Source organism: Stegodyphus dumicola, chromosome 2 (genome assembly GCF_044657685.1).
Source record: "Stegodyphus dumicola isolate Sdum_Otavi_A_Nest chromosome 2, ASM4465768v1".
NCBI lineage: Eukaryota > Metazoa > Arthropoda > Arachnida > Araneae > Eresidae > Stegodyphus > Stegodyphus dumicola.
The window spans coordinates 42,359,651-42,377,174 of NC_140769.1; the positions used below are offsets into that span (position 1 = coordinate 42,359,651).

The window sequence follows — 17,524 nt, forward strand, 5'->3', positions numbered from 1 at the left end:
CGAACCATAAACGAAACGAAGATAAAATTCAAAATTTCGATCGACTGAAACATAAGCCATAGTACAGTAAAAACAAAAATTGGTTAAACGGATTTAACTACGAAATTTTTATTTTTACAATAAATTTTGATTTTTAATGAACAATAGAAAACCACATTTGTTATATCTACATTAAAATATAACAATACAATGAAGAAAAAATTCAAAATGTCGCGCTTATTTCAACCCCGCCCTTAATCACATATAATTTACTTACATCTAATGAGAGTAACGTTTATTGTGACTTATATTTAAACCAAAATCTGTATTAATCAATTTTCGTATTTCCAGTTCAACTGTGTTAATCAACCATCCATAATAAACTGATTCGTGCATTTCTAACCCCACAAATGTGTTAGTTGAAGGATTAGACAAAAGTTCCCTCGGAAAACCAAGAACCCCTTTCTCTTTGGACCTCGTACTTAGGTGGACCGGTAACACGACATCTCCATTCAAACAAATCTGTCACATCTTCCTTCAAACTAATTTCGTACTATTTTTACACTTAGGGCATTCGTACACATTCGAAATCAAAACATCTTTCACCCTTATCTTGAAACCGAATCAAATAAGCAAAATCCACATGTTCAGCTCTTTTGACGCTCGCCATTTTACTCACACAATTCCTGAGAAGCACAGTGAAATGACGAAAATTGATACTTTAATACTTGCTGGGTGTCAGCGAATATTATCGCTTTCTTACCAGTATCTCAAATACACTGGTTAAAGGAAACGTAACGCATGCAAAACCACAAATTGCGAATGACGAATATTCAAGATCTAAGTACGAATATTCAAAAGGCTCGGTTAAATAATACGAACTGGAACCCTAACGATTTTCATTACGTCATAAAAATGGAGGTTGCCAGCTTTGGCGCAATTTCGCTTAACTTAGCGACTGGCCCGTATTCTCTAGTCTAGTTTTCTATTATGTATTGGGTTTCGGATATTCTCGCAGCATGTGACCTGCCACCACCCATCTGGTGATTTATCGCCCATGAACCTCGATTGTAATCAAAGAAACTGATAACATTACTTTTCTAAACCACTTAAAAAGCAGCAGTGCATAAATACCGTATATTCCGGGGCATAACGCACACTTTTAATACAAAAATAGGACCGAAATTTACGGGGGCGCGTTATACGCCGGATATAAAAATGATAGCTAAAAATAAGGAAAAAAAATGTAGATATTTTTACATGTACCAAAATGCCGATTATTTAGAAGAAATGGCATACCTTATGAAATTAAACATTTTCATTAGCGAATAACATGAAGAGTTCGTCATGTTCATCTTCCGTTAAATCTTTAGGCGTATCATCGAATTTTGTTTCATCTTCATCATCACTGTTATTTTGATCCATAAATAAATAATCATTATCCGTTCCATCTTTTATTGACACCAAACATCCTTACTGTAGCAGGATTTCTATTTTATTTCGCAAAATGAATGTCTTCGCAATTGAAACCAGCATTATGTTTATTTCTTTTCGCGGGAGCCATATTTACTACTAAAAGGAGCACTAGATTAACAGGATTTCAACTAAAATGTTGGCTTCAAATGGCTACAGAAAGTTAAAACATCTAACTCCTAATTCCACGAATTCATTCAAGAACTACTCTACAATAGAATTCTTTTGGAGATCTGCACTGAATACAGTCCACCCTCTTTGCCGGAATATTTACTCCCTGAAGCATTTAACCCACACGCACAATTGTTCCCCTTATCGCTTGTCTGTGTGGTTTACCTTTGTTGGAAAGGCTAAGACAAATGTTGGAATAAGTGACCTCAAAAGATAAGCACATGTATTTTTTTAGGTTCAGAAAAATTCACTTATGTAGTCCTAAAGAGAATCTAGAATCGTATCTCTCGATGGTCATCATTGTGTTTCATATGCATTAAAAAGCATTTAAAGCAATCCTGTTTATCATGTGGCAATTGAAGCCATGCTAGTTCATATAAATCAGTAGAAATTCTTTTACAACTAGAATCATACATAAAGCAATACCGGTATCCATAAGTATTTTTCATTCACAAAAACACTGTCTTGATGTCTATCAGCATGTCACAAATATGTATGTCTCTGTTGTGGACAGATCGCCACCACAATTCAGAAAGGTGATTTGCGGCATCAGGAGTATTGTTCCTCTATTTTAAAATTCGTCTGATCTCATCTTGATAGCACTATTTGAACTTAGCAATTGACAGATCTAAGTTCACTGATATCTTTCGTCCGATGGACTGGGGTGTTACAGGAATATTGTGAGTCTCTCTGAAAAAAGGCCAAACGGGAAGAGATTCAAAGACAAATCATATCGTTCATTATTAGTTAATCAATACTAATAATTTAAATTAATTAATTAAACTCATTAATAAATCATAAAATTCATAACCAAAGATAGTATTGCAAGAATTCCGAATTCAGAGATGTAAGTCTGAAATTTAGATTCTAGATCAGAATTCATTACGTTTGCAGATACCAAAATTCTTTTATGTCATATTATATTCAATATAAACAGTTTAAGTCAAAATATATACTAGAAGTACTATACTCTAAAGGTTTCTCGTATGTTTCAGATAAATTTAATAAGAAAGAAAGCCGAAATTTGAAATTTCTACGTAATAACAAACGTTTTTAATTAAAGAAAAATTTTAAAAATCTGTGTTTAACAAAAAATTTATTTACGAATGCAGGTTTTAAAAATACTCTTATATTTAATAAGAAAATACAAATAAAATTTAAATTACTTAATCTTTTTGTTCGTTTTCTAAATAAAATTTGGGGAAAGGTTTTGGGTAAGAATTTAGGTTTCAATTCAAATTTCAACAGTCGCAGATGACCAAATCACTTGGTAGACAAATGGAGTCATGTGAATGACGCAGTGTTCCTATAACATGAAATTACTAGGAATATCCAGGCATATTAGTACAAGATTTTTACGTCCAAGGTTACCAAAATTGTTCAATAACTTCGAGAATGTTCCAGAGCATACACTGCACAGATTGGAATTTTGACAGATTCCGCTGGGATGGCATCCTGAAGCACTGTCACTCTTTTTATCCCACTAAGAAATACGTAGCATTGAAATTGCAATAAAAGTCATTTCATATTTAGTTTTAGTATTTACTATACGGTTTTTCTCATATTAGTTTTGATACTGTATTTAATTTAATGAATGCTTTTATTGGACACTAATAATTCTTTTTAGATATTCAACGTTTTCTTAGGTTATAATAGGAAAGATTTGAATGTCTAAAAAAAAGCGAGAGTTCGAGTTTTGTAATTTTAAACCTTTTTCAAATTCACTAAATTTTATTTATTCGGATATCCCATCCCTAAATTATGACGAAACATTTTCTTTTAGAATAACCAGATTCACTTAACATGTTTTCAAAATGTCTTCAACATTTATTTAAATCTGACGATCTTGCAGGTTTTGGGCAGTTTGGTAACCTTTAAATAACTTGCTCGATTCAGCACAAAAGTGTTTAATAGAAATAATATATCAGTCAGTATAAACACTTGAATGCTAGCTAGTAGACAGAGTTCAAGTGTAAAGAAACTTGCATATAAAAGTGCTCTGAGATGATACTCATAAATTACCTGTTAGACCATGTTAGTTTGTTTGCTTACTAATCATTTGCCAAGTGTTTTTATTACAAAATAATGCATTTATCACTGAAGAATTAAAGAATGAAAATACTTGCTTTAAAAAAGGCGGAACTTATTAGTTTTGGATTCACCAATTCCACATTTTCATCTGCCTTTTTTCACAAAGCTAATATTCTTCTATGCTGCTTTAAATGCTAATATTCAGAACACACTACTCCTAGTACGGATAGACTGGACACATATCAGCCTGTTTTACTTCTACTGTACGGTAAACATGAACTCAGATGAAATTTAAATATTAAAAAAATAAATTATGATTAAAAAATTTATGATTAAAAATATTTTAATAATAATTTTTTTTTTAAATTTATGATTAAAAATTTTTAATTTATGAAATTTATGATTAAAAAATATTTTTCTTTTCTTATCAGCTTAACGGTTATACAAAACTTGCCAAAACACAACCTGTGCAGATTGCAGAAAATTTGAAAAAAAAATAATTAAAAATTCAAATTAAAAATTAAATACAAATTAATACGCGCCTAATTAAGCTTTCGCTCAGGTCTCAAACTAAGCTGCGGCTACTGAAGCTGAAGCCGATTAAGCAATTCAGTAGCAGGAAAATCTAACAGAATGACCAGCTAACGAACAGCTGCTGCAGATTTTCTTTCAGAGTGAGTTAACATAAAAGCCTGCAAGCTGATTTCACATTAAGCAAAATTTTGGTAAATATGATTATATCACTCATCAGATCTGGTTTCGTTGAAAAAACGATTAATATGCCAACTATATGTGATTCCGATACCTACTTGATACCACAAAATAGAGCATTGAAACTAATATGAAAAATTCTCGTATTTAGATGACGCTGTTGGTAGCGTTACTTATAAGTTCATGCAAAACGTCACATTAAAGTAAATTCCGCTAGTGATTATATTCTAATTCAGGTAAAGATGTAGATCTATATTTTCGAACTGCAGCTTGAAAATCTCTATTTTAATACGCTCTTACATTCCTTGGTGAAAAACATGCCAGTTTTCTGGAATAAAGGAGTACATGCGAAACTATCTCATAACTCGTAAACTGTAAAATTACTCTTAATCAGTGATTTCGGATGTAATGTTCGTGATTTGTTGCCCTGGACGTTATATTATATATTATGCTACTTAAGGATTTGGTGCATGCATGTGTAACCACTACGTGAGGCTGTAATTTGTCTACCACTATTATGCACACAGGGCGACGCCTTCAGGGATAGGATGGCTAAATGACCGATGAATTCGAAACCTCCTGAAGAATGCTTTCGAGTATATTTCTATTACTGAAAGGAGAGAATTTATGCCTTCTGATCTCTTTTTATAACTGCTTTCCGACTAAGCCTGTGATAAATTCTTATTTCATTTTAGATGGAAATATCTGAAAATTTACTATGTTCACAAAAGAAGGTTTTTTTTACAAAACTATATATATGTATCAGAGTTTAAAGCAAATATTATGCAACAATGCAATTTTACGTGAGAAAATCTGAAATCAGTTTCAAGTAATAAATTTTATTTATCTGTATTAAATTACTATTAATCATTGAAGACTGTTTTCGTAAAGCGTGCTTGTTTTTTTTATTAATTCATGCAAAACTAATTTCCAATGAAAACAGTGGTGTTTCATAACTATTTGCATACATATATGAGGATATTTAAGTGAAATGGAAGTAACTGTAGATACTAGATCCTTCTTTTTACTCTAAAATAGTGTAATATTAATCAAATTGTGAAGAAATTTTACAAAATGCTTATCGACCCGTAATTATTTGCACTTAGAATAAAAGTCTAAAAATTTAAATACTAAGAAAAACGATTTTGATTTCAAATCATAGGAGTACCGTTTAGATAGAAAATGACCTAAAGCAACTGACAAAGACTGAATAAAATTATAAATCTAAATATGTATCCGAGCACAATAATTTTTACGAATAGCATTTAAAAGAAAATTTTTTATTTAATAAAGGCTAGAATAAACCTTTCATTGACAGAAGCTTAATAAAATACCTCAGAATCAAAAATATGATCTCTTTTTGAAAGTATAATTCAATTCAGTCATAATAAAATAAGCCAGAATTAAATAATTACGATAGCAACATTGTTCTTCTTTTGAACAAATGCAGCGAAATGTAAAGAATGAAGCATGTACCGAGAGAATCATATTTTCACTCTCAGCTAGCTTTCAATAAATTTCTTATAGTAAAATAATACTACTAATAATAACAATTTTATAAACAAGTAAAATATGGTATCATTCCTTTTTCAAAATTTTCTTACAAAATAAAATCTATCTTTAAAACTAATTAATGCAGTATTTTCTAAATCAACTTTAAAATGTTTGAATGCATATTTTAAATAACGCTGAAGAGAAACCCCACAAAATATTGCAGAGTTCGCATTTTAACATAGGTACACTAGGAGCTAATATCCATTATATCTTAACTTGATTATAAGACCAAAAAAGTATTAAAATGAAAATTAATGAATGCTGTTTTTTGTGTGTTACTTAATGGAATTTCTGCTTACTCGGATAAAATTTAAGCTATGGAAGAACATTCAGCTTTCATTTCAGTACAGGATTAGCATAAGGGAGCTTTTAAAGCTAAGAATTTTAAGTAAAAAGCGTAATTCATCTTATTTTACGCTTCAGTAGTAAATGTCGAGGCATTGAACCTTGTCTTATCGTGTTTAATTCCTCATTTATTACAATAAAAAAGCTAGGTCTTTGATATTTTTTCATGAAATGCTTTTCGGTTACTCCTTTTAGCATAAAAATGTATAAGACCTTAGAAGATGACTTAATCCTCTGATATATCGCTCTTCATAATACGCTTTTAAGATCTTATTTTATATATAAGTTCCCATACTAAAATATCTTACTAAGGCCCATTATAAGAAGAGTAGTAAATTGAATAAACTGAATTGCGAGACAAGCTTACAAGAAAGTTCTGAAAATTTTTCCCAAGTAAAACCCATGAAATTAAAAACAATCTTAAGCGCTTTAATACTTGCTTGTTTTTTCACATAATATGTATTTTTCGGGAGAATGCAAGAAGACTTCTATCCTTTCTCGCGATGAAGTAAATGCTAGTTTTGTTCACATCTTAGATCAAGCGATCTGAATTTTATGCTTTTATATAATGGATATTAGCTAATATTATGTAACCACAATGTCTCCGATACCATTTTACAAGCTTTGTCAGCCTGGTCGTCACCATCGAGACGGCCTGGTAGGATGGTTGGTGAATCCTGACTACTTGTCTGAATTTAAGTATGCGGGTGTAAATTACTAAGGCTTAGTTAGTTGTTTATGTGTATCCTTCGCTTCTTCCAAGTATAATAACGGTAGATGTACCTTGTCGGTACGCCCAAGATACCTTGAGGGGGTATAATATCGATGGATGGTAACAAGGGTATAATATCAATGAATGGTCCAAGGGCATCATATCGATGGATACCCTTAGAGAATATAGCTGATGAAACTTAAATGATAGATAGGCTTGGCCATCACCAACACATGCTTGATAAGCAAGTACCCGGTCATTTGAAAAGAAATTAAAAGCAGCAAACTTTTAGATTTCATATATATTAATACTTTCATTTTTTCATAGTGTATACTGGTATTTTTGTTACTTTTAGACATAAAGAATTTTTATATTATGAGGGTTCTTTTGTTTTTTTCAAACATGTTGTTTTACTTCTTCTTGCTCGAACATATCTGCCAACAAATGTAATTTTTGAATTTTTAGCTCAATTTAGAACAAAATAATAATGGGGAAATTACTAAATTTAACTAAAACCTTCTAAATCGATTTTAAATCCATTTTTCAATCCGTTTTGGGGAATATAGTTCTTGATTCTGTTCGTACGTACATTAAGTCACGAAAAACATATTGATTCAACAGCCGTTTTCGCGGAAATATGATACCTGGAATTATAATACTTTCTTTACTTCGTATGAGGAAGTAATGAGGAACTGAAAATTTTCAATTTGCCTTAAAAAGTCTCTCTGGTATGGTTGTACTACTACGAAAAAAAATTACTTTTATGTTTACTTGTATTTAATATTTTATTTGTATACGTATATGAAGTGAAATTTATTATCTTATTATAACATTAAGATTAACATATTTTACAGAATCATCAGTGAATTCGAGTATATTACACTTCAAACAAGTCAGTCGAGATCATATGGGGCATTACATATGCATAGCTAGTAATGGCATTCCTCCTCCTGCTTTCAAGAAATTTAAATTAGAAGTGGCTTGTGAGTTATGATTCTTATTATTGGCGTCTATTAATTGTTTTTAGTATATATTTCTTTTATAACCTCAAATTGTGGTAAGCATACTACATTTACAAAATTATATAAGTATTGTTTATTGTACTGTGTGTTGTTCGTAAATCGTGCTGTTTCTTTAAACCTTTTTTTATTCACTAATATTTACGGTACATTAATCCTGTTGAGATAGAACCAACAGATACAACTTGAAAGATTTTTAAGAATAATTTCAGTTTTATTAAATTCATCCGAAGTTTGTCGAATGGAACGAATAAGCTTATATAGCGAAAGAATATCGTTCTCAATTATTTGACGATGTGTTGAAATATTTCTTCTTTTCTAAATGCTGTTAAGATTTTAATCTACTACAATAAATACATATGCAATAGTATGTATTTATTGAGTAAATAATGTGCACCTAATAAACATGCGAAAGCTTGTTCTTAGGTTTGCACTTTATTTTTATGCTTGTGTTCTGTTTACTATTTTTACACAATTGATCTATTTACTGAATGAATAAAAAATAGCGAAATATGTTTCATGTTTAAATTTTAAAGCTAAATGTTGTTTTCATGTAGATATACGTTTCACTGCCGAAACAAAAGAAGTAATGGATCATACAATTTGAATATAAAAATACGTAAATTTTATGCAAAGGAACTATTTATTATCTAAATTTGCAAATGATATATATGTATCATTTCTTAATGATATATGTGTCTCGGTAACACAGATTTAAATGTAATGATAAATAATATCACTTTAGAGTTTCTTACTTTTATTCTATTAAACTAAGTGTTAAGGAACCTAGTGATCTTCTAAGCGAATACTCGCTTAAGTCTAAGAACAGAAACATAAACTCAAGCGTTAATTGCCCTTTATTCACTCCAAATAAAAATTAACAGTTGGCTCCTTTCTTAGAGCGTACAGCAAAGCCTCTACTTAGGCTTAAACTCAAAATGTAAGAAATAAGAACTAACTAATGTAATGACTAACTAAAAAGATTTAGCCGAAGCTAACACAATTCTAAACTAGTTAGCCCGTAATATTAAATTAGCCAGTGAACTATCCAAAGGCACGTGATACGGCCTAGTGTAGAACTTAGAGAGACGTAGCCTAAAGGTCTATAGGTAGTCAGGAATCCCCACTCTCTGGGGCGAAGTCAGTGGAACTTGACTAAATACTAACCTACTTCTCATTTGCATTTAACGCGATTCTAAATCTTCATTCTGATAGGGAGTTGTAAGCTGAAGCTAGAAGAGAAAGGAGAGAGGCATAAGCTAAAAATGACTGTTATAAAATTAATATATACTTTACAAGCTAATGAATATTAATAACGATGTTGGTCGTCATTTGAAAGCATTCTGGAGATGGCATTCCACATCGTAAAATGCCAAAGCATTCGTCTTTGCCATTCAGCTAGTAGTGTCCTCGGGTTGTGAGCTTACTGTGATTGTTCGAATGCACGGACATTTCTCTAGAAATCGATTATTAATCTTACTGCTTTGGAGATAATTTATTGAAGTGAAAAATAACTCTTGCGTAATCTTGTGAATAATTTGTGGCAAAAAAATATCATAAAAATTACACGAATACGAAAATATGATGATTCTACCATTTTTAACGTTTTGACAAGATAATTAAATAACAGATCTACAATCGCACTGCTTTCCGTATTCTGATTGAAGTTCTATGCAGTATTCTTCAGTTCTCAAAATTGAATATCATTTTAATGTGTTTGAAAGATTACATAAAAGTATATTTTATAGGTAATTTCGAAAAATATGAACCTTCGTTAATTTGTTTAAGCTCGTATCATGATTTGAAACCATTAAATGCGAACTAAAAGTTTAAATCAAAGATCAATTACGAAATACCTTGATTATTTCTGAGGCATCAAATGCTTATAACTCTAGAAAGTCACATTCTTCTTTTAACTATTCAGGCTGATTAAAGATTTTGCAATTATTCATATTCATTCTTAAAATGCTTAAATTGAAAAGTAAAAATGAAGTAATTATTTATTAGATATTTTTTTTTAATTCTCTTCATCTATTATTTTCCTGCTTTGAAAAGGAAACATTAAACTTTATAATAATCATTGATTTGTAATCACTCAAAAACATTAATTTGCCAAAGGTCTATGAGCAAATTTTTTACACATATGAATTTTATTATTTGAAAGTAACTTGAGCGAAAATATAAAACGCAATGATAATTTCTGTTGTTCTTGCTTTTTTAAACAATACTCTGCATATATTTTCAGAATAAAGAAATTGACAATAAATAAGAACTAAACTAAAATGCTGAAACAGTTGGAAAGCGTAAGAAATAATGAGAGGTTATGTCATGAAACATAAAATGAGGTTGGGATTGCAAAAGAATTTTGATATATGATTATTTGAAAGCGAAAAGGAGGCGTAGCGACAAAAAGAGAAACAGTTTCTTCATCCATCATAATGGCTTTGTAAAATTGCGTTGATGTGACATCTGCAAAGTAAATAATACGTCACATTACATTTCTTTTTCTAAACACAGGAAGAAATTTATTTTTCATAATAAACTGCGCACATTTATGACATTTATTTATCTGAAACAAATTTTCCTGCCTGTTTGTTAATAAAGGTATTAAATTGCTTGAATTTGATTTTGTTTTATTTCATTCAATTGCCATTATTTCTAATGTTTAAAGTGAAATTCGAATTTAAAGTGAAATCATTCCATCATGAAGCTTTCAGCACATGAAAGCAAAACTGTAATAGAAACCTCAAGACTTAGCATTTGAACAAGTATGAGGTATTTTCTCCCTCCTTTCTGCATGGCTTATTAGTGTAGCAGTAGCACACTCGCCGCGTATTCGAGAGGTCCAAGTTCGAGTTCCGGCGACAGCATTGCTCATTTTTCATATCTCCTGTTTCAAAATAAAAACTCTACAGTGGCCCCAAAACTAAAAAGGTGGTGTATAAAGATTCTTCACTGCTAGAACTTGGCGATCCCCTAATCTCCAGTCGCCCTTCAAAAGGGAGGAGTATATAACGTATTTTTTTATCCTTTCTGCATGCCTTCGTGGTGTAAGGGTAGTACAATCGGTGCGTATTCGAGAGGTCCATGTTCAAGTCCATGCGGGGGCATTGCACGTTTTACATGTCTCCTGCTTCAAAATAACCTAATGACTATATACAGGGATGTTTGTTAAAACGTTTCTATTCGGGAGTCACCAATTGACAGTCACCATTGGTGGAGTGAAGAAGATCGCTGAACACTGATAATTCGGTCCAGGTTCAATTCCTGATGAAAGAAATGACCGGAGCATCACATGATTTCGTTTTCACATGATTATTATGAATAAGATCCATTTTATCTTAGTAAATTATCCATGAAAACATTCCTTCCCTTAGACAAATAACCTTAGTGTTCTTAAGTGTAATTCAATGGAAACTTTGCAGTCTCGTAAATGCTGTGTTGCTTTTTAAGTAGTAAGCCGTGATTGAGCTGGTGGTTTTGTTTCACTTTAAGTATTTATTTCACTTTAAATTTGGCCTGCAATGTATAGGTGAGCTTAGATGTGTGTATTAAATGTTATGAAGCAGACCACTGCGCAGTTAGTTATTCTTACATTTTGCTACGGATGGATTTAAACCCACGTAAGTTTATCCGGTTCCGTCTTTTATTTACAACTGCAATTCAGATCATATTTTTATTTACCGGGTTGTCCCAATTGCACGAAACTACACTTCCTCATGCTACCAGCGTCGTGAAGAAATTCATTGGGCCATACTTAAACATGTTAGTATAGCTTTATAGCTTTAGATCCCTAAATTTGCAGTTTTCACACGTGTACTTCTGAAAACGTTTTAGTAAGATCATAAGATCTAATCTGATGACGATGCAAAAGAAGCTTATAAATTGGAGTTATGCAACAAAGAAACATTTCTCCCAAAAGAGAGCAACAGTCTTGTTCTCAAAAGAACAACTGTCTTCGAGACTGCGGTAGTTTCTTAAAAACTCGATAATAGGGCCCTATGGCCTTTGGTATGAAATACACCATTAAATCTTTGTACAAATAGAAGTGGATGTCATAGAATAAAATTATAGGAGAGTCAAATTCTCCTCACTATGCAGTTAACATTTTTTCTTACCCAGCAGCCATTAGAAATAATGTATTATTTGTTCCTTTAGTCAAGTAACATTAACAATAAAACATGAAAATAAGAATTCGTGCATATTAGGTGCTTAAGCTTTTATCGTTACTTAAACGGTGTAACATAGAATGAAGTTTCAATGATAATTCCTCGTGGAAAGAAGCGCAATCAAGCTGAAAAGAGCCTCATATAGACAGCATAAGTAATGCTCTTGAGAATCTTTCCATGAGCATTTGAAAAGCAGGAACGTTCCATCTTGAATGAGAAATCAATATTTGCTCCAATCTTACGGTCGAGAGTTGTGAATTCATTCGTGAATTCATTCATGAAATTCTTTTCAAAAATTTTGATTTTTGAGTTCCTAGGAATTCCGTACAAACAACTACGTATTTTGTATGGAGTTAAGTATGGAGCTAAAAATGCCAAAATATTTAATGAAATACTTATCTCGCATACTCTAAAACATCACTAAATTAAGCAACGTTTAACTGGAAATTCTATTTGTGTTTAGGTGCAGAAACGTTTTAAATATTTATAAGTCACTTCTTACCGATTGGTGGATTATACTGAAACTAATAAATTCTTTGTGTTTCTACATTTTGCCTCAGTCAAAAATTATTTAACTTAAATTAGAGGAAAAACAAGGAGCGCTTTTGTTGCAGCAGTTCACATAGAATTCCCATCCAGGTATGATAACCTATTTTATAGAATCCTACTCCGTCTAATGAAAGCAATTTAATGAAGGTATTAAACGTTGTAATGCACCCATGGCATCTGTAATGAAACTAGAGAGATCTGTAATGTTAGAGCACGACTCTGCATTAAATTATGACATTTAGACCTGTTTTTGAAAATGCTTAAATACGATTCCATAAACTTAAGAGACATAAGCTTTCGCTCAAATATTTCCTTTTTGCAGTACCTCGATTCCAAATGTTGCAAATAAAGCATGCGATGAAATTTAGGAATTTATTTTAGTGGAATTTGATGTATTAGAGAAAATTTCAAATGTTATTATTCCATACATGTAAATATCTGCATTGACTCCATTTTGCACATTTATGTTTATAAGAAATACCGCCAAGTATACGTATTTTAAAACTGGTAGGCGATTTCTAGCATCTGAGATTATATTTATCTGTTTACAGTATTAAACGCAAAGTAGTTACGAATGTGAATGTATGATATGGTTAATTACATATATATAACATATTTCTTTGTTTTATGTTAATAGTTCCACCACTGATAAAGATTCGAAACCAGATGGTAGGCACAGTTAATGGAAGTTATGCTTTGCTGGAATGTTTTGTAGAAGCTCACCCACCAGCAGTAAATTTCTGGTTACATGGAGATAACAGATTAGTAGAGCAAACCTGGAAGTACAAGATTGATCAAAGGGATGACCATTACCGAACGCACATGGTACTGAACATCAGCTATATCGAGCCTTTAGATTATGGTTTATATAAATGTGTTTCCAAGAATGATAAAGGGAAAACTCTAGGTGTCTTCACCGTTTTCGGTAAGTTGCATTTTCTTTTCAATCACATTTTTAAGAAATCCATGAGCTGTTATAGAATTTATTTTATTCTAAAGCTTAAACAGTACTGGTCAAAATATTTCAGTAGAAACAGAAAAAAGAAACTGCATGCAAAATTTGTGTTCAGTCCTCTTTATTGCCTGTGACCTTATACGTATGGACGTGCGAGAGTGTATGATGGGATGGGATGTAATGAAACTTCGATACATATAAATATTTTACGCTAGAAACGCTGCCCAACAAAGATAGTAGTTAGTGACTCTAAAATCGTACCTCGGGGCCCGGCTTCGAATTCCGGAGAAGGCATATATGTATAATGTCTGTGCGACATAGAAGCATTGCAGCAAACCGAAAGTTCTCTCGAGAGGTTGATGGTGGAGACCTTTCGACCCGTTCCCCCGGTTAGTCGCCTTCAAAATTGGGGAACGTATTACCTTAAACCTCAAAAATCCTTATTACTTTAAAACTGCTAAACACATGAAAATGATTCAAGTATTTAATTATGAAAGAAATGTACATTTTGATGAACGCAAGGCAAAGAAGTTAGCACGTTTTCCTCCGCCTAAATTAATAAACCTTGAATTACCTGTGTTTTGTTTTGCTGAAATTGTTAACACTTATTCACCACTAGCGAAGCTTCAGAACTTCGGGATAGTGGTGAATAGTGGTGATAGTGGTTCGGGTGTTACTGCCTTATTGCAAAAGAATTATTTTGAGAAAAAAAGCCAAGAAACTTTTAGCGAACAATGAACGATTTGCGACACCAAGCTCTTACGGATAGGATTAAAGTAATGATTACGATCACAGTTCCATAAATAAAGGATTTGAAATGAAATTTTGATGTCTATCATAGATGAAGCAAATATTGAAATAAATTGAACAATGACGCAGACGTTGGACGTTTTTAGCCTTTTAATATTTCAGTCATTTCGGTATGATAGCAAGTTTTCAAATAATAGTGTTTTTTGTTTGTTTTTTAATTCATTTTATTATTTGCTTTTTAAATGTGTGTAAGCAGAAATTTCATTATGTGTTCTAAAATTCGCGGAAATACTTATTTTACGTTGATTCCAATGTTTAAAAGTGTTTTAAAAAGAAACCTAAGTTTTACGATAGTTCTTATATAGCTTATTTTTAATATTTGGGCGAAATCCAGAAAACATGTGTCAGTATTTCACAAATCATTTAGAAATGATGTGTATTAAATTTCTGAACTCTGTTCTACTTTAATGTTCTCTTTATAGTTTATAGTTCTTTATAGTACTCTGTTCTACTACTATGTTCTACTTTTTATAGATATACCATAATAGTCATAATGCTTACTAACATTTTCCCTAAATATGGTACTATTCTTAAGAATAGTAAAAATATATCAAAAGGCTTCTGAGGCAACGTTTAGAATACAGGTTTCTTTGAAAGTACTATTTTCAGTTAATTATATTTCTTATTTAGAGATTCAGCAACATATATTTTTAACATTCTAAGATTGCTGTACAGAAAAATGAATCTCATTCTTGTAATATTTTTTGGGAAACGATAGAAATGAAATTCAACTTTTATAAATAGTATTAAAAGCAATAAGACTTAATATTTGCATTTCAACATTATCCAGTAGTTTATTTAATTCTTGATAAGATTGGATTTAAAAAAATAAATTTTGCTTCTTTTCATTAGTCATGAATGCTAAACTGTTTTACAAATTGTAATATTTAACCGTAACTGTGACTATAATGTCTACCATATAGAGCAAAAATTCTAGTAATAATATGAAGTTTTGTGTAAGTTCAATGACTAAGAACGTATTTTTCTTGTGTTGAAAAAATTAAGTAATCCTTAATTAAACTTTGATTAATTTGTCTTGTGTATCAAAATAGTAGTATCTAAACTCTTATTCTATTGTTCGTTTACCCAAAAACAAAATTTGAACTGCCTGTAATGAAAACCTGCATGTTTTCCGAAGATAAGACAAAGGGAAAATAATCGCAGTTATTACATAAATAAGTAAGAATAATCTGTATAATTTGCTAATTCATTTCACTATCAGACTGATACATTTGAAATTTCATCCTTTAATAAAATAAAGTTTTTTCTTTCTCTTTGAAAATTAATATAAAATTTCCTTGAAAGCAAATAACTATGACATTCATACAGCAGTGTTTTAGAAAACAGTCTTTACAAAATGATGAAACACTTTTTCACATATAATTTTGTTTTATCTTGTTTACAAAGTCGGGCTAAACGAGATAAAATCTTATAAATCTTAATATCGTTTCCTTGTTAATTTCAATATACGCCTAAGTGTAGCGAACTATTTATGAAGAATTTTGGTTATTTTAGGTTTGATTTCTGTCTACAAACGTAGAACTTATCCTAACAAGAAAATTACTGAGATCTAAATTAAGTTATTGTGAAGTTAAGAAAAATCTCATGTCGTCATCACATGACTTCTTCATGCCTATTAAATTATACATTTTTTTTTCGCTGCATTTCATTTAAACGTATTTCCTCGAATTTCATCAGAGATATATTTCTCATTCAGTTAATTCAGACCTCACATCATGGCAATGCAGAAATGCATGAAAATCAAAACACCTTCATAAAAAATTGTAAAATGCAGAAACACATAAAACACCAAATACAGCTAAAACAGTTAAAAAAAGCAGTTTTTACAATTAAAATTTAAACGCGAAACGAGTTCAAACGTAAAAACAAGCAAATTCGGCCAGTGGGCAACAACGCAGATTTTTCAGTGTACAAAACTGAAAGTTTCCTTTGGTACCTCTCGGCAAAAAGACACTGAAGGTGCAGAACCTTACTTAGTTCACTGTTCTGCTAAGTTTCAAATGCAGACAAGTATGGCTACTCCATTAGGCTTAGCCGCACTTAAAAACGTTAAATTAGTAATAATTCTAAAACTATTGTATACCGATTAACTAAAGGCATAAACCGGAACATAAGCACAGCATAATGCAATCATTTTTTAAACCAAAAATGCACTATTTACCAACATACTATAAGAATCAAAAATAAATAAATAAATAAATAAATAACTGAACTCAATGAACCGAGTTACAGAGAGGGGAATTATTTATTTATTTATTTATTTATATACTTTTAGTGTGGCTGATTATAAGCAAAAATAGAGGTGTACGACTACATTTTATTCTCCTATATACAAAATTTCAATGTTCTGAGGCTACTCGTTTTTAAGCTATGCGAGATACATAGACAAGCTTGTATGTACAGATGTCACGAAACAATCTCTTCTATACCCATTTTAAATCTATTTTGCAATCCGTTTTGAGGAAAAGAGTTCTTTATTCTGTCTTTACATATAGATGTCGGTCAAAAACATTGCATTCGATAGCGGTCAAAAAAGGATGTTTTCGTTGAAATATGGTACCCGAAATTTTTCGAGATTACAATATTTCCTTTATTTCGTACATGGAAGAAATTCATTAATTATAAGATTAAATATTAATAAAGTTAAAGGAAATTCAGTTAGTTATGAAATTACACATACCTTTTTAAGAACTTAATTTAACGGAAAGATGCCATTTCAATAAAACATTTTAAAGTGGAATAGTCAGTTACTTATATTCCAACTAGAATATATGGTAGTTCGTAAATAAGAAGATTAGTATCATCTTTCAAAAGTAATACGGCGCACTCATCAGAATAAAAATTTAACTTTCGAAAAAACTTGTGTTTTATGAATAATTAAAAATGGATGTACGCTGATTTACTTTCATACTTTCAATTAAGAACTTGCCTTCAATTCGCTATTAACGAATATCACTTGTGCACAATATTTAATGCTATTTGAAAGAATATGCTTCAGTTTTCTGCCTTTATATTTTCACAGCAA

At 31.1% G+C, this 17,524-nt stretch overlaps 1 protein-coding gene across 2 annotated transcripts in view; it reads left to right on the plus strand.

Annotated features, from left to right (window-relative positions):
• Positions 1-17,524, plus strand: part of LOC118188864 (uncharacterized) — a 695,340-nt gene that overhangs the window by 602,408 nt on the left and 75,408 nt on the right. For both annotated transcript variants that reach the window (XM_085810627.1, XM_085810628.1), the window contains 2 exons: positions 7,831-7,959; positions 13,351-13,638. In XM_085810627.1, the coding sequence (XP_085666753.1) occupies positions 7,831-7,959; positions 13,351-13,638 (417 nt within the window). The remainder of the gene's footprint in view (positions 1-7,830; positions 7,960-13,350; positions 13,639-17,524) is intronic.